The following is a 22611-nucleotide window of genomic DNA, read 5'->3' on the forward strand; positions in this document are numbered from 1 at the left end:
TGTCTGCCGTCTCTTTTCCCCTATATGGCATCTTCTCTCCATCTATGTCCCTTCCAGAAACTGTATGCCTCCCCCTTCCATCTCCTTTCACCCCCATTGGTCTGGCATCTCTCTCCTTTCCTTCCCTCTCCCACACCTCTCCTCTGCAATCCCTTTCCCTTTTTCCCCTCATTTTCCTTTTCAATTTATTTTCTGCATCTGTCTAGATTACGTTCTTACTACCCTCTCATCAATGTCCTTTTTTACTGCCACCTCTTTCCCTCACTCCTCCAGTGTTTCCCTAACTCAATCCTTTTCTCCCCATCATGTGCCCTCCTTTTATTTATCCCCTCCTTCCATCATGTACCCTCTTTCTCCAACCCTTCCATCTAGTACCTTCTCTCTCTGTCCACTTCCATCCAGCGTCTGCTCCTCTCTTTCTCTCCTCCCATTTCCTTCCTGCATTTGCTCCCTTATCTCTCCCATCTGCACTTCCATCCAACATATACTCCCCACTACCATCCAATGTCTTCCCTTTCTCTCGCCATCCACCCCTTTTCAATCAGCATCTGCCCCCTCTCTTTCCCTCCAATATCCCCTTATGTCTCTCCCCTTTCTCTGTACATCAATTCTATCAGCACCACCCTTCCATACCACCCTACCCCCTTTCTTTCCCTCCACCACTTTTCCATTCCAGCAATCTTGCTCCTTTCTCTCCCTTCATTCAGCAAGGTCCCACGATGACTGTAGCTGCCGGCTGCCAGTCCACCCCACTCCGACGTACTTGCTCTGGAGTGGACTCGGCAGCCGCATGCTGGAAGGTCCCACGATGACTTGTATGCTGGCTCTGCTCCAGAAGAAGTAAGTTACGTCGGAGGGGGTGGACCCGGCAGACGCAGGGAGTTATGGCAAAGTCCCGCAATGACTCCGTCTGCCGGGTCCACTCCTTCTGACGTAACTAACTTCTTCCGGAGCAGAGCAGGCAGATGAGTCATCATGGGACCTTCCTGCATCTCAGCGCAGCTGCCGACTCTGCTGCAGAAAAAGTAAGTCAGAGGTAATGTGACCATTTATTTTTTTCATCAAAAGGGGACATCTATTAATTGACTGTGTATCCTTTCTTTCATTTCTTTCTTTCTGCACTCAGGCCCAACAATTGTCCCTTTATATTCCCTCCCTCCTTCCTTCCCATGTCCTTAGTGCCCCCAGTGCCTCCTTCCTGTGTTGATGGTGCCCCCAGTGCCTCCTTCCTGTGTCCATAGTGCCCCCAGTGCTCCGTCCTGTGTCCTTAGTGCCCCCAGTGCCTCCTTCCTGTGTCCATAGTACCCCAGTGCCTCCTTCCTGTGTCCATAGTGCCCCCAGTGCCCTGTCTTGTGTCCTTAGTGCCCCCAGTGCCTCCTTCTCATGTCCATAGTGCCCCCAGTGCCTCCTTCCTGTGTCCATGGTGCCCCCAGTGCTCCATCCTGTGTCCTTAGTGCCCCCAGTGCCTCCTTCCTGTGTCCATAGTGCCCCCAGTGCCCCGTCTTGTGTCCTTAGTGCCCCCAGTGCCTCCTTCCCATGTCCATAGTGCCCCCAGTGCCTCCTTCCTGTGTCCATGGTGCCCCCAGTGCCTCCTTCCCGTGTCCTTAGTGCCCCCAGGGCCTCATGTCCCCCCCCCACTGCCTACCAGATTTTCTCCACCCCAAAGCCAGCCTGCCTGTCTGCCTACCTATCTCCCTCCCTTCCTGCTGTGCTAAAGCCAGCCTGCCTACATCCTGCACTACCTACCGCAGAAAAAAAAAGCGCCTCTCCCCTTCCTTTCTCTCGGTCCGCGCCTGCAATCTTACCTCCACCCACTGACAAGAAGTCTTCCCGACGTCAATTCCGACTTCGGAGAGGACGTTCCGGACCAGGCAATCATTGCCTGGCTGGCCCGGAACGTCCTCTCCGACGTCTGAATTGATGTCGGATTGTAGCGGCACAGCCGGGGGAAAGGAAGGGCTGGAGGACCTGGCCAGCTATGCACCCCCCCAAGCCGTGCACCTGGGGCGGACCGCCCCCCCCCCCCCCTTGGTACGTCACTGGTTCTGGGTGGAAAATGGGTGCCTCCTTAATAGGAAGTATTTAGTGCATCATTCTAATTGCAGCCATGTTTATGCATGCTAGGGCAGTTTTCAGTACAGTAATTAAGAACATAAGAACATAAGAAGTTGCCTCCGCTGGGTCAGACCAGAGGTCCATCGTGCCCAACAGTCCGCACCCGCGGTGGCCCATCAGGTCCTTTTTCACATTTTTACCGCTCGCCCTTAAGTCCTTCTTTACATTTTTCCCGCTCAGTATCTTTGTTTGATACCATTGTCCGAAGCGTCGTTGTCAGATCGACTGTCGGCTTTCCCTTTCTCCTCAGTTTAAAGCCTTGTCTATTTCGTTCTTGACGTTGTTTGCCAGCATTCTCGTTCCTGCCATGCTCAGGTGCAGTCCGTCCCTCCTGTAGAGCTTGCTCTTTCCCCCAAAAGTTGTCCAGTTCCTTACAAAGTGGAAATCTTCCTCTTCGCACCATCTCCTCAGCCATCCGTTTATTGCTTGCAGCTCGGTCTGCCTCCTCGCATCCGCCCTCGGTACTAGCAGGATCTCTGAGAAAGCTATCTTCCTTGTCCTCAGTGTCAGTTTCCTTCCCAGGATCTTGAACTGCTCAGTTAGTGTAGTCCTGTTGTAATTTCTTCTGCTGACATCGTTGGTTCCAAAGTGGATTATCACTGCTGTCTCCTCCGTCTCAGCTCCTTCCAGGATCCTCTCGATTCTGTCGGTGATGTCCTTCGTTCTTGCCCCCGGGAGACATTTCACTAGCCGGTCCTCTCTCTCTCTCCTGCTATGTGACTGTCCACTTCTCTCAGGATTGAGTCTCCCACTACTTGAACGGAGAAACTTTAACTAGGACTTTAGCAGAACGAGATTTAGGAGTAATCATCAGTGCAGACATGAAAACTGCCAATCAAGTGAAGAAGGCTTCATCTAAGGCAAGGCAGATATTGGGTTGTATCAATAGAAGTTTCATCAGCCGAAAGCCTGAAGTCATAATGCCGTTGTCAGGGCCATGGTGAGACCTCATCTGGAGTACTGTGTGCAATTCTGGAGGCCACATTACAGTAAAGATGTGCACAGAATTGAATTGGTTCAGCAGACGGCCACCAGGATGATCTCGGGGCTCAAGGGTCTCTCGTACGAAGAGAGACTGAACAAATTGCAGCTCTACACTCTTGAGGAACGTAGGGAGAGGGGAAACATGATCGAAACATTTAAGTACCTCACGGGACGTGTCGAAGTAGAAGATGATATTTTCTTTTTCAAGGGACCCTCGGCCACAAGAGGGCACCCACTCAAACTCAGGGGCGGAAAATTTCATGGCGACACTAGAAAGTATTTCTTCACAGAGAGAGTGGTTGATCATTGGAACAAGCTTCTAGTGCAGGTGATCGAGGCAGACAGCGTGCCAGACTTTAAGAATAAATGGGATACCCATGTAGGATCCCTACGAGGGTCAAGATAAGGAAATTGGGTCATTAGGGCATAGACAGGGGGTGGGTAAGCAGAGTGGGCAGACTTGATGGGCTGTAGCCCTTTTCTGCCGTCATCTTCTATGTTTCTATGAATGCAGATTTCCCCTTCTTCAGCTTCCTTTTTGATCTCAAGTCTGTATCTTTGGTGCGGTCCACTAAATCTCCCTCTGGGTTCTGGTGGGTCTCTACCTCCTCTGTCTGCTCAATTCTTCCGCAAGGTCCTTCTTCCCCGGCGTCTGATGGATTCTGTCCTCCATCTGTTGGTTACCGTCTGTATTGCTGGTGATCCCGTACCTCCACCTGCAAGCCTCCTCGATGAATCTCTCGAGCTCCCTAACTTGCTCCTCGATGTGGCTCTCTCTGGTGGGATCTTTAGTTGCCCAGCACGGTTCTTCTGAGGTGCGGAGTCCCTCCAGCTCTTGGACCTTGACCTGCAGTCTCCCGACCTCCTTCTTCAGGCTTTCCAGTTCCTGACACCGACCGCATATATACGCCAGCCTCCCGGAGGGGAGGTAGTCATACATATGACACTCGGTGCAGTATACTGGGAAGCTCTGCTGGGTTCCTGCTGCCTCCATTTCTCTTTTCTCCTTCCTATAGTTCTCGGTGTGTGGAAGTGGTGCCCGATGTGCAGCTAGCTGAAAGAGTAGAGAGAGAAGAGAAGAATGAGTAAGAGAAGAAAAGTACCTGTGGTTTATGTTTTAGAATTAGCAGCTGGACGGCCTGGGCTCCTGGCTCCTTCTCAAGGCTCTTTCGCAAAGGCGCTCTCGCTAAGGCGAGCGCCTTTGCCGCTCGCCGAACAGCTGCGCGCCGTTGGCTCGTCCCCTTTTATGGGGGAGATCGGCTGTGATGTCAGGGGGTGGGCGGAGTTACCACCGTGTCCCGTCTGCCTCCTCCTCTGCTCCTGAATTCAGTGCTCCTCTCCGCTCCCCTGTTCTGCCTCCTCCACCTCCGTATGTTCTCCACTCCTCTCTACTCCCTTTCTCCACCTCCTCCGCCTCTCCGTATGCTCTCCGCCCCTTTCTCCACCTCTCTGTACACTCTCCGCCCCTTCCTCCGCCTCTCTGTATGCTCTCCGCTCCTCTCGCCGCTTCTATATGCCTCCTGTGTCCCTCTCCGCTATTTCAGCCTTTCTGCCCTCTCTCCCTGCAAGCATCCTCTCGCTGCTCCCACGTGCTGACATATTGGACACGTGTCCATCAATTACCATATAGCCTCTGCACAAAGCATGTTGTAATTTTTTCTGCTGGGTGTGGCAGCTGTGTACTCAGCATTGCTCTTTGCATTGCTATTAGTCAGTTTATTTTTTGTGTTCTGTGATATGCTTTTGTTTCTGCTCATGTCAGTGTAGTGTACATTTGCTTTTGTTTTATTCTATTTTAGTTGCTTTCTTCCTCTTGACAAAGATTTCATCGAAACACGGCCTGTGTTGAGGAAGTGTGAGGAGATGTTAGAAGATTGGTTGCCTGTTATGGCATTTCATCTCTGCTTGTGAAGATTTTGAAAATGCTCTCTGTCCTCTTGGTTTGAGACCTTCTTGATTATCTAACTTATACTGTTTACTGACAGCATGTTTGCACTGTTTACTTTTTACTGACAGCACATTTGCACTTGCACCTGCACTTTGTGATATGGAGGTTGGATTTGAACTCTAATCTGCCTGGGATGTTGTTTTTTTGATTTTTTCCTCTCTGGATGGCCGACAATCATCTTGCTTGCTTTATTCCTCGTGGACATTGTTCCAGGAAGACTTTGAACTTTCAAGCTAAGTGATTTATGAACTTTTGAACACAGCTATATTTATATATCATTGTATGATCTTTTGTGTGGCCTTTTCCAGCTTGGTTTGATAGTGCTTGTTATATGTTATATGTTGTTATATCTTGTCTGGTTTGTTGGTAGTGTTTGTATGGTGTTCTGTGTATGCTATTCTATGAAAATTTTGTGATATTTTTGCAAATTTTAAATTAATAAATATGTACAATATTTCTAACTTTGTAATTTGAGTACATTGCTCTGATATTATAGTATTTTTCTGTGGTATATACTCTTTAGGGATTTCTTTTTCTTATCTTTGAGATTTACTTTTGAATCCCGTTGTTTATTGGTTGCAGCTCTCTGCTTTATTTTTTCTGTTAAGTCATGCTAAGTGCAAAATCTTAGCACATTTTAGTGAAACACTCCCAAAGAATAGCGAGATGCTATCAAGCTATATATTAACTTAATAGAAAGAATAAGAAGTAGAATAAGTAATAGAAAGAAGTAGAATAAGTCAATAAGCACTGAGTAAAGATCCATGCAAGCTTCCATTTCATTTTCACATTTCTTTCACTAAGAAGGAGATGTAGGCTTTCTGCTTAGGAAAGCTTCTACTAATTCATATTCCACTAAGGACACTGAGCCCAGTGATGTGCTGCCGTGCTGCTGGGAACTAGAACACCTCAATAATGTTCTCTGCCACTCAACTCTATGGCTGTCATTTCTGCCAGAGTATCTATGTATAAGAATGGGGGAACAAATCTTCAATCTATTCTCCTATTAGTTATATACTAGGGCTTCTCAGCATGCTCTCTTCAGAGGATTGAATTAGTTTATTGTTATGGTATTAGTATACTAGTTTTGCAAGCATTATCTCCTCTCTGATACTCAAAGTCCGTATCTGATATACCGTGCCAACTGGCAACAGCATAGAGTACAGTCTTTCAGAGGGGATGCAGTTCGCAAATGATGGTTCATTAGCTGAACATAGCAGCACTGTGCAACGATAAGTCAAACCTGCCAAGTCTCCAGGTTTCCGTGGTCATTTCCTACAGTCCCACGGGAAGCCAGAGATGACATTTTATAAAGGCACTTCATGCTGCTGCTGGACAGGGAGGCCACTTCTTTTGCTGCTGGCCATGAATTGGTGTGTACTAGGTGTAGAGCAGTGGCCACATTTTGGATTTGTAGGTACTTGGAGGGCCTAAGAAAAAATAGTTAATGTCTTATTAATGAAATGATAATTTTGCATGAGGTAAAACTCCTTATAGTCTATAAATCTTTCCTTTTGGCTAAGTCTTAATAATAAGATTGTTATTTATAGCTAAAGAGACAATGATCAAGAAACTGTTTTATTTACTTTTGTGATTACGATAAACATACCGAGGGCCTCCAAATAATACCTGGCAGGCCGCAAGTTTGAGACCACTGGTGTAGAGATAGGTGGAGTCATGAGTAGGGCTAGGCAGAACTATGAATGCAGTAGGCTGGGCTGGAGGCAGGCCCTAAACCTCCTACTGAATGGGTTGTCCATCTTGGCAACTCTGAATATGTATTAAGTTTGAAATGTCCCTTCCCCAAGGAGCTTATGATCTATATCCAGAATACTTTTCAAGTTTGCCTGCATCAGCTTCAAAGCAATCTTTGGGATGCTACCAACTTACCTAGCTTCCCAATTCCTCACCTACTGCCCAAAAAAGACCTCCTGCAGAACAAACCTCTTTATTTACCCACCCCTGAAATCATGTCACTACAAGAAGTACCTAAACAGAATGCTTTCTTTCCAGGCAGCCCAACTGAACACATGGCTAGCAAAACCAATACTCGAAGCCACATCATACGTTGACTTCAGAAAATCTCTGAAGACCCGTCTCTTCAACACCACCTAAGCTCTCCCCCCCTAACAGTTATAATCCCCCTCAAAAGTCCTTCCCCCAACGCTTAATGCTGTACACCTCTCTTACGCACACTGTATATATCTAGCTGTAAACAGCATTGATCTCTTGTATACTGTTCATATTGTATCATCCTATATCTTAGTGTAATATCCTGTATCTTATTGTAAACATCCTGTAGCTGTTCACTTGATAATATCCTGTACCTTATTGTAAACACCCCCAGTACCTGCTCACTATCCTGTATCCTATTGTTAACATTGTACTCTCTCTAGTTTTTCAAGTTTCAAGTTTTATTAGGATTTTATATACCGCCTATCAAGGTTATCTAAGCGGTTTTTACAATCAGGTACTCAAGCATTTTTCCCTCTCTGTCCCGGTGGGCTCACAATCTATCTAACGTACCTGGGGCTATTGAGGATTAAGTGACTTGCCCAGGGTCACAAGGAACAGTGCGGGGTTTGAACCCACAACCCCAGGGTGCTGAGGCTGTAGATCTAACCACTGCGCCACACACTCCTCTAGACACGACCCTCAATGTAAACCGCTTCGAACTTAGGGTATAGCGGTATATAAGAAATAAAATTATTATTATTATTATTATATTTCTATTGAAGGCAATGGGAGATAAAATAACTGGCCCAGGATGAAAAAGGAACTTTAGTGGAAAAAGCGATATTTGAGTCCTGGGTTTCCTGTTTAGCTCATTGCTGTAAATGTTAGGCCTCTTCTAACATTGGAAAGGAGAAGTAGCTTAATTGTTAGTTCAACAGCTTGAGAAGTTGGGGAACCAGGTTTGATTCCTACTTCAGCTTCTTGTGACTCTGGACAAATCACTTAACCCTCCATTACCCTAGGTACCTGTATATAATATGTAAACTGTAAACTGCTGTGATTATAACCACAGAAAGAAGGTATATCTAGATCAGGGCGGCACAAATCCAGTCCTTGAGATCTACTAGCAGGCCAGGTTTTCAGGATATCCACAATGAATATGCATGAGAGAGATTTGCCTGCACTGCCTTCTTGGTATGCAAATCTTTCTCATGCATATTCATTGTGGATATCCTAAAAATCTGGCCTGCCAGTAGATCTCGAGGACTGGATTTGGGCAGCCCTAATCTAGGGTTACCCGACATCCAGATTTACCTGGACATGTCCTCTTTTTAGAGGATTGTCGAGGTGTCCGGACGGTTTTTCAAAACATGGCTCTTTGTCCGGGTTTTGAAAAGTTGCCGAATCTAGAGTGCGTATGTGCATGCACGAATGTGATGTGGTGACATCACACATACGCGCACATGCATTCGATGTCATCACATCGCATCCATATTTAATGTGACCAGTCAGGCTCTGTGCCTGCTGTGGTCCCAGTGAAATTGCATAGAAAAGGTAGAGGTAAACTCAGAAAGCGGTCTTCACAGGCTAAACCACAGAGCCAGATAGAACAGCCTGATGATTGGTCAGACCCAGAATGGAAGGATATGGAAAACCTCCCCAGTCACCGTACCTTTTAACACACCTAGAAACATAGGCTTTAAATCCAGTCCTGTTTATAGGAAGTCTTGCAGTCTCCCTGACAACCACCGTGGGAGCCCAAGAGAGCCACAAGCTAGAGAAAGCTCAGGCAGGGTAGGGCGTGGCTCTTCCCTTGAAAAGCCTACAGATTTCTCTAAGCTGTTGGAGAAGATAGGGAGGAGGAACAGGCCTCTCCCCATGGAGCAGTTTCCCAGCTCAAATCAGGGTAATGGCCTAGACCTGATGGAAGTAGAGGAAGCTGGTTCTTCTACAGAGTTTGCAGCACCAACCCAGGAGGAGCAGGTGGAGTTTCAGGAAGAGATGATTCCAGAAGAGCTGTTCCAGGAACTTGAATTAAATGGATGTGCATTTTGCTATCAAGCACTACTGAATGCAGAACTGTGAGTTTGAAATTGCTGAGTTTGGGACAATACGCAATTGCACTCCAGACTTGGCCCAAAGGAACGAGATTTGCTTGGGCTGGGGTTTGGGGGAATGGGGAATGGCCATGCATCTTCTTTTTCCAGATGCAAAATCTGGTAACCCTGGGTATATCAAATCCTATCCATTTCCTCATATGTTTAGAGAAGTCTGTAGACACTTTTGCAACCATACCTGTAAACTGTTAGCATTCCTTGGTGCCTAATATTGTACCAGAAATAAATACATCAAAAGAAATTTCATTTTAAAATGCCATATACACTCCTCCCTCAATATTCGCAAGGGTTAGAGGCAGAGCTGGCCCACGAATATTGAAAATTTGTGAATAACTTTTGGGCTAACTCTGACCCACCCCCGCCTCTGTTCTGCCTTCCCCCCAGCATCCCAGACCTTACCTGGTTGTCTAGCGGTCTTTCGGGGCAGGAGCAATCTTCCTATGCTCCTGCCTCGTGCAGATGACTTATCCAAAATGGCTGCCCTGAGTTCCTGTAGTGACGGGAACTCAGGGCAACCATTTTGGATGAGTGATCAGCACGGGGCAGGAGCATAGGAAGATTTCTCCTGCCCCAAAAGACCGCAAGACCACCAGGTAAGGTCCGGGGAGGTCCGGGAGGTGGGGGTAATTCCAGTTTTAGGAAATCGCATATAATCGCAATCGCTAGAGTATATATCAAGCACTGTGTAAAATGAATAGTTACAACAATGGTAGTGATAGTGATAGTGATAGTGACAGACAGCATGGCATTTGATTCAGTGAATATTCAAAAGCCCAACCTCTTCCTCCTCCTGAGTGACCTTTCCTTTAGGCAGGAAATACAAAGGAAGGTGAGCACAAAGTAACACACAGTCTTATGACTGCTGCTGTTGTCGCTGCTTACTTGTGTTAAATAACTGAACATAAGAAAAGTCATGCAAAATAAGAGGAAGATCCAGTGAGCCCAGCATCCTGTCTTCAACAGTGGCCAGGCTGAGTTACAAGTACCTGGAAGCAGTGCTGTAGCAAGGGTGAAAGGTGTCTGGGGTTGTGGCGCCCCTACCGCTCTCTTCCTAGGTCCCCCTGCTGCGCCCCTTCTCATTCCCCATACCTTTTTAGCTTCGACACAAGTAGCATGCCTGTATTGGTGTTGGCTTGTCCTTTGACATCACTTCCTAGGCGCAAGACCCGGAAGTGATGTCAAAGAGAGCACTGATGCGGGCAGCAATGTTGCTCACATTGGAGAAGTAAAATGTACTGGGGAAGGCAAGGGGCAAGCAAAGTAGGAGCAGGAGCATGGGGAGCTGAAAGGAGGAGGGTTGCCTGCGCCCCTAGCAAGATGGCGCACGAGTGGACTGCCCCCCCTCACTATGCCACTGCCTGGAAGACCCCCAAAAGTGATCTATTTCTTATGATTCCAATATATGTTGCATATACTTTAAGTCTGTAATTAATTTCGCAAGTACTGGAGATCAATGCTAACCATGTAATTTGTTTGCCCCATCTTAGCTCCACCCCTTAGCCACCCACTTTTTGCTTATAAGTTTAAGCATTAGGCCCTAGTTCAGGGGTAGGTAACTCCGGTCCTCGAGAGCCGTATTCCAGTCGGGTTTTCAGTATTTCCCCAATGAATATGCATTGAAAGTAGTGCACTAGTTCATTTTCAAAACGACAAAGTTAGGTGACTCAGAGAGCTGATAACTGGCACTTAACACATCATAATTGGCTTTAATTGGACTTAATTGAAAGTTAGATGCCTAACTCAAAACATGATTCTATAAAAAAAATAGGCGCCTAATCCAAAGTGCCTAACTACCCCCTTTTACAAAAATGTGGAAGAGGCTTTTAGTGTTGGCCGGTGCGCTGAATGCTCTGTGCTGCTCCAATGCTCATAAGAACTCTATGACTGTCGGAGCAGCGCAGAGTATTCAGCGTGCCAGCCGAAGCTATAAACCTCTTCCACGCTTTTGTAAAAAGGGAGCGTCATGGTTTGGGGAGGGGCTACTGGGGAGTGGGCATCCCTCCTGCCTATTGTGATTGGAGGGGTTGTTTTGGGGGTTCTAGCAGGAGGGAGTGGGCATCACTCCTGCCAGGGGAATTCGAGGGGAGTTTGGGAGTGGCTACAGGAGGAATTGGGCATTCCTCCTGCTGCGGAGTGTCGGGGGTGGGGTCATTGCCACTCAGTTGATCGTGGCAGGGAGATTCCCTTGCTGCAATCAGTTTCGCGGCAACACAATTTTCTAATATATCTTTAATATAATTTATTATTTGATTGCAATTTATGTAAGATCATTTATATTCTTTCTTGAAAGTTTCTAAGTGATATAAAGGGGGGGGGAAGAGATATACTGTATATACCTTATGAAAAATGATTTGATTGTATTAAGTGCTGTTTCAAATGTAAAATGTTTGTTAATATATTGCACTTATTGTTGGCTTTAAAATGAATAAAGATTAAAAAAAAAAAAGAATTTCCCCCATGCCTATTTTTATTGTGGCAGTAAAATAGGGATTTTTCTTTTTTTAATATTTGCAGGTCCCGTGTTAAATTTTCAATTAGCACACAGGACTTGCAAAAAAAAACAAACCCCAAAACAAACAAACAAACATGGGAGCACTAACCACATCTTATTTAAGAGGCACTAAGGGCCTGTTTTACAAAGCTGCGCTAGCGGCTCCTGCGCGGTAACAGCCCCGAAGCTCATAGAGGTTTAGAAAGCTTTGGAGCTGTTGTCACGTGGCTTTGTAAAACAGGCTATAAGTGTTCCTCTGTTAAATCTGCATTACACAGCACATGGTAATGTTAGTACACTAGCTGGATAAAGTATTCATGCCCATTTTTTGCCCTCTACAAATGATTTTTTTAAAATTTCATGTGATTACTATATGCTAAGAGGCAAAGTACTAAAAATACTTTACTGTGGCAGGCTGTTTTTCCTGCGTCAAGTGTGTGCTAGTGCTTAACTCTAGGGTTACCATATGGATCCAGAAAAAGAAGGACGGATTGAGACAGCCAGGTTTTACTTCCATTGCTTTCAGTGGAGGTAAAAAAAACCAGAAGTCTCAATCCATCCTCCTTTTCTTGGAGCCATATGGTAACCCTATATTTAGTAAAAGGGCTCTTTAGATTTAAGATTGCAGGGATAGGGAAATGCATTGAGGTGAAGTAGGTAACTCACCTTGAGCTTCTGTTGAATCCAAAACCCTTTTCATATTTCTCTCTTCTAATTACATCCTTATGCTTAAGACAGATTTAGTGTGGTATTTGTTCATAAAACCTCTCTCTTTTTTAGATTCAGGAAGCTTGCATGTTTGTGTACATCTATATGCCCACATACTCACCTCTTCCAATGAAATATTATTATTATATACGTACTTTGAGTTGTCTGTAAGAAAAAGAAATTAAATATGTATGAAAATGTTGATTATATCATTCTTTTTTGCATTTTTCATGCTTTTTACCCATTTTATCTGTAGCTTCTCTTCTTCCTTCTCCACACCACTTAGCTCCCCCTCCAATGGCATAGTGAGGGTTGGAGGCACCCCCTCGTGTCCTCCTCTCTGTCCTGCTCTTTCTGTGCCCTCCATGCCACACTCGTGCCCTCCCTCCCCCTCACCAGCATGAGCAGTTTTTCCGTCCTGCTGCTCGCACCAGTGTTGGCTTTCCCTCTGACTCTGTCTCAATTCCTGGCCCCGCAACCCAGAAGTGATTTCAGAGGGGGAGCCAGGCTGGCGCAAGCAGCAGGCTATAGAAGATGCTTGCGCTAGTGTAAATTTAAAGAGGTATGGGGAGAAAGGGAGGGCTCAAATGTGGTGTGTTGGGGGGCAGAGAGGTGCTGGCGCCCCCACCAAGATGGCGCCTGGGACCCCCACCACTCCCTTACTATGCCACTGTCCCCCTCTGTCCCTAAAATAATTCAGTCACTCTGCCATTCACTTCAACAGCAGCATCATAAAGAGACAGCTTACTCTATTATAACAACTGGGTTATTGAAATCTGTTTGTAGGTCAGCACATTGAAAGAAAGATGGGAATAAGAGAAGATTACCTCCCCTTTTCCCCCTCGCTTTTGCAGGCTGTTTATTACTCCATATGCTGCAACACTTCAAACCCAATTTAATGGAAACTGGAGTATCGAGCTGTTCCAGGAGTAGGGTGGAGTAAGATGACTATCGTGAATCCAGTGTTCTGGGTGGGCCTGTGCCTCAACAACATGCTCTCTCTAAAACAGTGCCTCTCAATTAATGGGTCAGGGCAAGTCCTTGCTCTGCAGCAGCCTTATCTTGATGCTCTCTGTCCTTGTCTGATTTGATCAGTATGAGAATACGTTCAGGAACACAATACTTGTCAGACAAGGATGGTTCAAGGCAGTCTGTGCCTGATGTGAGAAATAAAATAATGCTTCCTTCCCCACAAGGAAACCAAAAGGAAGGACCACCTCAAAACTCTGGTCAAGAAACGGGGTTGGAAGATCAGAACATTGACTAAGTGGTTGCCTGAAGAATAAAATGCAACTTATTTTCTCAGGCTATATATTAGGAAAAAAATGATCTGCAGACACTAGTTATACTCAACAAAATGTATTGCAGTTAAATTATATAACCTGGAGCTCTAATATAAAACATATTGATTCCTGATTCTGTACACTTGACAATTACAGTGTAAATGCAAACATAAATTCTGCATCTACAGAAGTTCCCCTCATCCAACAGTGGATGCAGAGCAGTTCTGTTATAGATACACAGAAGTCTGTACTTGAGCTGTTGGTTCCCACTTCCCGTGAACTGCAAATGAGTGTCACTTTAAGAACCTGAAACTCCTCCCCTTCTGTAGAATAGCACCCTCCTCAGTTTTCCCTTCTGTAAGCTAACTCAGAAGGTGGTGTCAGCCCAGCCTTACATTGCTAGCTGTCAGCAAAGGTCTATGGGACATTATAAAAATCTGACATTAAGGACTCCTTTTACAAAGATGCACTAGCGTTTTTAGCGCACGCACTGAATTAGCATGTGCTATAGCGTGCGCTAGCTGAAAAACTACCGCCTGCTTAAAAGGAGGCAGTAGCGGCTAGCGCGCGCTATTCCGTGCGTTAAGGCCCTAACGCATCTTTGTAAAAGGAGCCGTTTATAAATCTGACTCTAGCTCCTGAAGCTAGACAGACTAATTCCATCTACCATTCCTGTAAGTGTCACACCTTCCTTATCAATTAAGCTTACCATTGTTTCAAACAGTTTCCAAATTATGAACAGAAAGATACTGGGAAATACAACAATAGATTCTATTTTTAGAATAATATTCCAACCTATAAAAGCCTCCTTTCTTAACCACCTCTCTCTCTTTCTCTGGTCCCTCTGGCTTCCTCCTGTCTTGCTGAATTCCCTCTTTCCCTTTCAGCCTATTCCCACCTATACACCTATCATTCAGACCTAAGACAGACACACATTCATGCAGGCAAACTGTCCTTTTCCTCTCATTTACACACACAGAAGCAGTATCTAAATCTACTCTGTATTTATAAAAGCTTATTTCTATCTCTATAATAGAATATTTTTCTGTACTTTAGTACCAAGCATGTATATGGTATCTCTGTAATATTAAGCCTATTTTTACACAATATATTCTTTATGCAACCACTGTTGGCTATCAGTGTCATTAATTTCACTTCCTACTGAACCTCTTTGAGGGTATTGAATCCTGAACCTCTGGCGGATTGTAGGGCCGCAACCTTACATTTTAGCAACTTGTCTTTGTCCCTCCTAGAGGCTTTCAAGCTACAGTAGGTAAATTTAATTTTCTTGAGGGCACTGTGCACTAAGTATAATATATACTGCATAGACAAGGCGAGAGATTGTATTTTACACTCAAAAGTCCTTGTGCAGTTTTGATTGATTAGAGTGAGATAGGAATCAAAATTGGGTTTTAGAGATTTTCCCTTATCAACAGGCTCTGTATTAATCCTTGATTTTATTTTTACCTGTGCCTGGTGCAATGCGGTTTGCATTTCCTGATCTGTTGTTATAGGCTTGTCAGAGTGTTACATGCCATAATATTTGGTTTAATATTTGAGCTGCTCTGAAGAGAATGCTAGAGAATCCAACTGTTTTGCATTTGGTATGAAGTTAAACAGTCACTCAATTAAAACACCCCTCATCTGTACTAACAACTTTACCTTTTTGTAACTGTGCTTTTAATTCTATTTACTGCCAGTCTCTGTCTTGGTGGAAGCATCAATGTATGTTGGGCCATAACTGACAGCTGGCAACCCTGTTCTTCTATCAACTTTCTTATATTTTTACCTGCTAAACTTCTGCCTGGGAATTTCAGGTAGTAACCTTTGTATTCAAAGTAGGGACATAAGTGCGTCATGCTGGCAACTCTGACCTAACTCGCTTAACCCCATTTTTCAACCTATCACCAAAGTCTCCCTCCTACATGGGTGGGAGCATTTCAAAATCAAAGACTACACACTTAGACAGGGCCATTTCTATGGCCATATAAATATATGAACAAAGACCAAGTAACAAGGCAGACTTTTGCAGCTTCAAATATGGATGCCTTTGATTTTTTTAAAAACTCACAGCTATTATATAGAAATATTTTGAGAGAAAAAGAGGTCCATATGAAGGTAATTTTCCAAAAAAGCACATGGTACAATATTCAAAAACAAATGATTAATCATTCTTAAGAATTCAGAAAGAAAATAAACGAACAAAAGTGCCTTTTCATCCAAGGCATATGAAAGGAACTCAGCATGAGACAGGAAAATACTGACCTGGCCACTCAGTGCAATCATTTGTCCAAAGATTTAGATGAGGCACAAATGAATATCTCCATGCTATGAGCCTAAATTGTTCAATCTACCAATTTCTTTTTATTTGTTAATGAACAATTAGAAGCGACTGAGGCAGAAATGAAATATTTAAAGTCTAAACTGGCTTCACAAGGACAGGTTAGTGCTGTGCCCCAATATGTATTACAGAAACAAAACCACAAGGAAGTTTTTGTAGTAGGGTAGGAAAAAGGGAAACAGAACACAGACCCTGAACAGGAAAATCAGACCAACACAAAGGAGGAAAGTTCATTGTGCCACAGCAATACCTAGAGTGACAGGGAGGTTATGGTGACCCTTCTAAATGAACCTATAGCACCAGTAACAGTTCTGCTGCAGGACTATATGAAAGACAGTGACACTGAAAAAATAGTGGAGAAAATGGGCCCTATGCCTTTTAACATAAATGAATGGTGCAAATGGGCTACTGATATTCTGATTCACTGGGGTCTATGGAAATATAAAAGGAAAAATTCAGATTTTGATAAGCTTAGGCACCTAGCCCTGGGACCACTCTATTATAAATTTGGCTCTCACCTATACCAGTTTATAAAGATGGGCATTGAACAACTATTTTGCTGCACCCCTTTGCAAGTACTTAGAACTCTTTTGCCCCTGCCAACCGATACAATAAAGCAGTTTGCATACAGAGTGTGGGTGATAGATGCTGTACTTTCTATACTTTTCCCCCTCCTCCCCCCCAAGATCCCTGCCCCCTCCCTCTCATATAATATGTGTTTGTTCCCCCCTCTCATAAATTCAATTGTACTCTCTTACAGTACATACCGTATGTGCTCTGTATTAGCCTCTCCTTCACTTAAATTGTCAACGTAAACTAGTTTTTGACCCTTTGATTGACTTGTTATGTTCATCTTGCACTGTATGTAACTCTTCTATTTGTTGTGAACCGCCTAGAACTCCCTGGGTATGGCGGTATACAAAAATAAAATTATTATTATTATTATTACTTAGAGAGCATGAACATTGGTCCAGTACAGAAGATTATGGTCAAACACAGCATAAAGAATTTATATTGGAATTATTATCCCCTGAGATTACTAAACACCTCCTGTTGTTTTCTGAGGACCCTAAACCAACATAGGAAACTGTGGGAGGGAGGTTCTGGAAGCCAAATTTAAGTAAGGAGAAGCATAAATAGACATAGAAACATGATGGCAGATAAAGGCCAAATGGTCCATCTAGTATACCTATCTGCAGTAATCATTATCTCTCTCTTTGAGATCCCATGTGCCTATCCTTTGCCCTCTTGAATTCAGACACAGTCTCTGTCTCCACCACCTCTTCTGGGAGACTGTTCCACACATCTAACCCTCATAGAAGTAGGACTGAATATTAGCCATACTATATAACCTCCGGTATCTCAGGTAAACTGAATATTCAGGGCTAGTGCCTGGACATATCTGATTCTAATTTTGCATGTGATAGCGTTAAAAAAAAAAAGAAAAAAAAAAGGTCACCACCACTGGCTAAATATTAGCCCTTTAGCTAGGACAAAGTATGTGTTCAGAACTAGAAGTACAGAGTTTACATTTTGTTCTAATCTAGTATAGATTCCTGACTTTATGCTTATATAGAAAAATTGATTGAACAAGCTATCAAATAATGATAGTTTTAAAGAGTGACTTAAACTAACCAAAGAGTTCTTTACTGTACAGAAAGTCTCTACGGTCTTTTACCACAACTTTTAAAGATAAGGGACTGTGATGGTGGAAATATCACTTTAGTTTTCCTTCATATTGTCACCACAAATTCTTCTGTTTAGAGATGCCAATAGCAGGCAGATTAGAGGCAATGTTGCATGCCAGGACTGAGGTGCATTCCCAGACCAGTGTGAGTAATTTACGCTGCAGCTAAAGGTTTCACCTATCTCTCCATCCTTATAGTTCAACTTTTATATTTAAACAAACGTTGAATAGATTACCGTCGTAGGAGTTGTCGTCGTAGGAGTTGTCGTCATAGGAGTTGTCGTTGTAGTTGTAGGAGTTGTCATCGTAGGAGTTGTATTCGATACTGCCATTTGTGCCTCTGCCTGAAGCACATAGGTCAGGAGAAGCCCCGCAGTCAGCACCAGTATTGGTCTCATGGTCCCAGCTGTCCTCTTTCACTGCTCTGCACTAGCTGAGAAGCTGCCTGGTAGCTCACTGAAAGTAGTAGTCCAGTCTCTGCAGAGGGCTTCATATTTATACCATTCACTGGGCAGAGAAAAGGGATCTTGAATACATACAGCTATTCATAAAATATATTACACAACAATAGCTACAAGTTTTTCTTGGCCTTTAGCATGTTCTGTAGAAAATAAAAAAATTTTCAATAGGAGAAAACAAAGAAGGGCACAGAGAAATGTGAAACACATAAATTTTTATCTAAAGAGCCTTGATTTCAGACACTAGGACCACTTGTGACTGGGGCATTTTCTTTTGCAAATTAGAAGCCACTAAGGACTGAATGACATAATGATTAAAGAATTAAAAATATGGATTTTGTGTTCCTCTCTAACCAGTCCTGACACAAGCTAGGCAATGGAGTAGTTCTCCGATATCAAATCCCTCCTAAAGCTGAGATTTTGCTACACAAGAAAATAAGAACATAAAGCGGCATTATAACTTTCTCTGATCTACTCGTGATTCCTTTCTTTATCATGCATAACATTCTATTTGCTTTCTTTGCCGCTGCCGCGCATTGTGCCGATGGTTTCAGGGTCCTATCTATCAATACACCCAGGTCCTTTTCTTGTTCGCTCTTACCCAGAGTTGCACCTGACATTCTATATTGGTGTTCCTTGTTCTTTCTGCCTAAATGCATTACTTTGCACTTTTCCACATTAAACTTCATCTGCCATTTCTCCGCCCATTTCTCTAACTGACACAAGTCACTCTGGAGTTCCTCGCTATCCTTCTGCGATCTGATTGCCCAGCATAGCTGTGTGTCGTCTGCAAACTTGATGATCTCACTGGATGTTCCTTCTTCTAGGTCATTGATGAAAATATTTAATAAGATGGGCCCAAGTACCGAGCCCTGGGGCCTGTCTGAGAACTTCCCATTTATGCCCACTCTCTGCTTTCTGTTCTCCTGCCATTTGCCTATCCATCTTAGTATAACTCCTTCTATTCCATGGCTTTGTAGTTTCCTTTCATGTGGAATCTTGTCGAACGCTTTCTAGAAGTCCAAGTATATTATGCCCACCGGTTCTCCACTATCAATTTGTTTGTTCATGGTCTCAAAAAAATTGAAGTAAATTCGTCAAACATGATTTCCCTATCCTGAAGCTATGTTGACTGGCTCTCATCAGGTCGTGTGTATCCAAGTGCCGGACTATGCTATCTTTAATCAGTGCTTCAACCATCTTTCCAGGGACAGACGTAAGACTCACAGGTCTGTAGTTGCCCGGTTCTCCTCTTGATCCTTTATTGAAAATTGGTGTGACGTTCGCTATCTGTCCAGTTCTAATTGACAGGTTGGCAAGTTTTTGCAAAAGCTCTCTGATTTCAACCTTCAGTTCTTTTAAGACTCCTGGGTGAATTCCATCCGGTCCAGGGGATTTGTGGCTTTTAAGATTGTCGATCTGGTAGTATATCTGGTCCAAGTCCACTTCTACTGTGGTGAGGCTGTCCTCTATTACTCCTTTGAACACTTTCACTGCTTCTGGTATTGTTACGGTGTTCTCCTTCGTAAAGACAGACGCAAAGAAGGAATTTAGTCTGTCTGCAATTTGTTTGTCTTCCTTGATGTACCCTTTTCTTCCCTGGTCATCCAGCAGTCCCACCACCTCTTTTGCAGGTTTTTTCCTATTAAGTATCTAAAGAAGGGCTTGTGCTGTTTTCGGAAGCTATACTGGGATGTATGAAGGCAGGAGTGTTGTTCTATGTATGAGGCTAGCTGCTTGCTGACATGAGACTCAAGGATTTTAGTGAGGATCGAAATGCCAGCAATCGGTCTATAGTTGGATGCTATGGAGCAGTGGTGTACCTAGCATATGTGACACCCGGGGCCCATCATTTTTTGACACCCCCCATCTTTTTTGGAAAATATGATTTTTAGTAACAATCCACATATCGCACCTAGGAAAAGGCAGCATTTTAAACACTGCAGTGAGCATTAGAACACCAACACATACATTGTAAAACTAAACAAGCCAGATTCTGCACAGTCAATTGATCTTATACAGTTGATGCTATCAGAAAGCCATGTCCTTTTCATACACACAGACAGATACACCCTCGCCCAATATGGAATAATCACAAACTAAAAATAGAAATATGTAGACTAAAGTTAAACTGAACTGCCAAGAAACCAGACTCTGCATGCAATGCAACACCACAACACCACAAAAACAATAATACATGTCCTCTAATACTGTGCAAAATATAAAGACAGTAGATGTAAATTTGAAAAAACTGATACATAACAATCACCACTTTACAGATTAACAAATAAAAATAAAACAAATAATGAGAAATAAGAAAATACCATTTTATTGAACTAATCCCCGTAAGCTCGGTCCCCCATCCCCGCAAACCATCTGATTCCATCCACACAAGCCTTGAATTGTTTTATATTGAACTTATTATATTAAAGTATAAAAAGAAACAATATTCTGTACAATTGTCAATTTATAAATCAGCGTCTTCTCCCCACTCTCTCTTCCCCATTTCCCTTTAGCATCCTCAGCCCACTCTCTCTCCACTTTCCTTCAGCGCATGCACATAAAAACAAGCAAGTAATTTTATATCATTTTCATTCTATTCATTCATAGAAATTAAAGTCTAAATAATGCCAGTTGAAGGGGCACATATATTCTTTGTAAGTTTTTCTATTCCTGCTTGTGTAAAAGGAACTACTGAAACAGTTATCATTTTGCCAAGAAACCACAAGGTCTTTTCTTTTTGTGTTCTGAGCTCTGTGTCCCCATTTTGTTCTGTAATTGACTTGTTTTGATAAGAAACATTTGTTAAAATAGAAACATTGCTAGACCTTAGACAAGACAGTATTATATGCTACAATGGAAACTTCCCACTATTCCCCCCCTTATGTTTGCTACCTCTTTCTAGTTGCCTTTATGTATCCTGTTACCAAATATCTTGACCCATGTGAAATGCTATAAATATGTGTCAGTGCTCTGAATAAACGGGACATTTTTTGGCCATACAACTGCATGTGTGTTCTTTTCTTTCTAATGAGATGCCCCCCCCCCCCCCCGATGCATTGGTACCAAAGACAACAGAGTATGTGTGTGAGGCAGTATTGGTATCTGAACCTTTTCAGCTGGGGGCTCACCTGGGAGTGGTGATTGGTGCCGGGTCTCTAGTGCATATCTGTTTTCTAGTGCTCACTGGTCTCTGCCCTCTTCCACACCCTTATTTGATTATTGAGGCTTTTGGCAAGTCTCTCATGGAGTTGGGCTTTGGGAAGTCCATAGTGGTGGTTTTGGAAACCCCACAGATTACCTGTCCTTTTGGGAAGGATTGATATAACTAATTCAAATCTGTACAGACTCGCCTGTTCTGCTGTTCTGGGAAAACTTTCTTGCATGTGCTTTTTCTTTCTATCACATTATATATTACAGTGTCTTGTTTATAAGGTAAGGTAAGTAAGATTTGTGTATTACCACGCTGTGTTTTGTAATAGGAAAAGAAAGTAGATATTGTACATTTGTATATATACTGTATATATCTATATTAGGGGAAGAATAGGGTTGAGTGCAGATCTGGCTTGAGTTTCTTCTGTGAGCATCCTGCAATTGTGTGTGTGTGAGACATGCCAGGGGCACGAAGCAAGAGGGAGTCCTTATTTGCGTTTCCATTGTCCTGTGAAGGGCGTGGCCAGAGACGGATGAAGCAAAAGATTTCTGTTGAATGTGGGGTGGCTCAAGGGGCCAGAATGGGGAGTAAAGCAGAAGTGAGAGACCTCCCCAGACAGCAATCCTCTGGAAAAGCCCTTAGAGAGGATCATGCAGTGATAATGACAATGTGTCCGGTATTAAGAGAAAAGATAAGAAGCAAATGATAAGTATTGAGACTCCACCTAGCTTCTGGCCAAAGTTTAGTGTGGAGGACAAATTGGCTATGTCAAATTTTACATTAGTAGGAGAATTGCAAGCAACACTGAGGAAGCTAGAAATGTTTCCTGTTGAAAAAACAAACAAAGGGGATTGCAAAGAGGTAAAATATCTGCCCATGAGACCCCTTAAACTATTTATCTCCTCCATGTAAAACCCTCGGGGGAGAGGGAATGTTAGGAGAAAATAATTTGAGACGGTGCCTTAAACAGAGATGGGAGGAGCTGAACGAGTCAGAGGGAGAGAAAACATTGCCTCGTTTAGATGTTAAAAGTCAGAATCTATACGGCACTTCTGACTAGAGTTGAAACTTATTAAACTTTCTCAAATTCAGAATAGGAAGGGAGGGGGCAGTAAGCTGAAATAGATAAGACTCAGGAAGAAAGAGAGCTTTAGTAGTTGAGCTAATACAAACAGAATTTCCTAAAGCAAGGAAGAAAGTGTTTGCTTTGGAATGCAATAATTTTTTACTAGTGCTTAGGACCCATTTTGCATATTTGACAGGAGATTGTCAATTTTTTGTTTGTGTTGTGCTTAGCAGAAGGAACAGTGAATTATTAGCAAACACTGCTTGGGTAATTATGGAGAATCAATGTTAACTGAGTTTGAAT

At 43.4% G+C, this 22611-nt stretch overlaps 1 protein-coding gene across 1 annotated transcript in view; it reads right to left on the reverse strand.

Annotated features, from left to right (window-relative positions):
* The window catches only part of LOC117367372 (inter-alpha-trypsin inhibitor-like), a 35513-nt gene extending 17409 nt beyond the window's left edge, over positions 1-18104 (reverse strand). Inside the window, exons 1-2 of the mRNA XM_033959823.1 lie at positions 17867-18104; positions 12475-12484 (exon numbers count right to left, since the gene is read on the reverse strand). Of these exons, the coding sequence (XP_033815714.1) occupies positions 12475-12484; positions 17867-18028 (172 nt within the window). The 5' untranslated portion in view covers positions 18029-18104. The remainder of the gene's footprint in view (positions 1-12474; positions 12485-17866) is intronic.
* Positions 18105-22611: the final 4507 nt, after the last annotated feature.

This window comes from Geotrypetes seraphini, chromosome 10, assembly GCF_902459505.1.
Source record: "Geotrypetes seraphini chromosome 10, aGeoSer1.1, whole genome shotgun sequence".
NCBI lineage: Eukaryota > Metazoa > Chordata > Amphibia > Gymnophiona > Dermophiidae > Geotrypetes > Geotrypetes seraphini.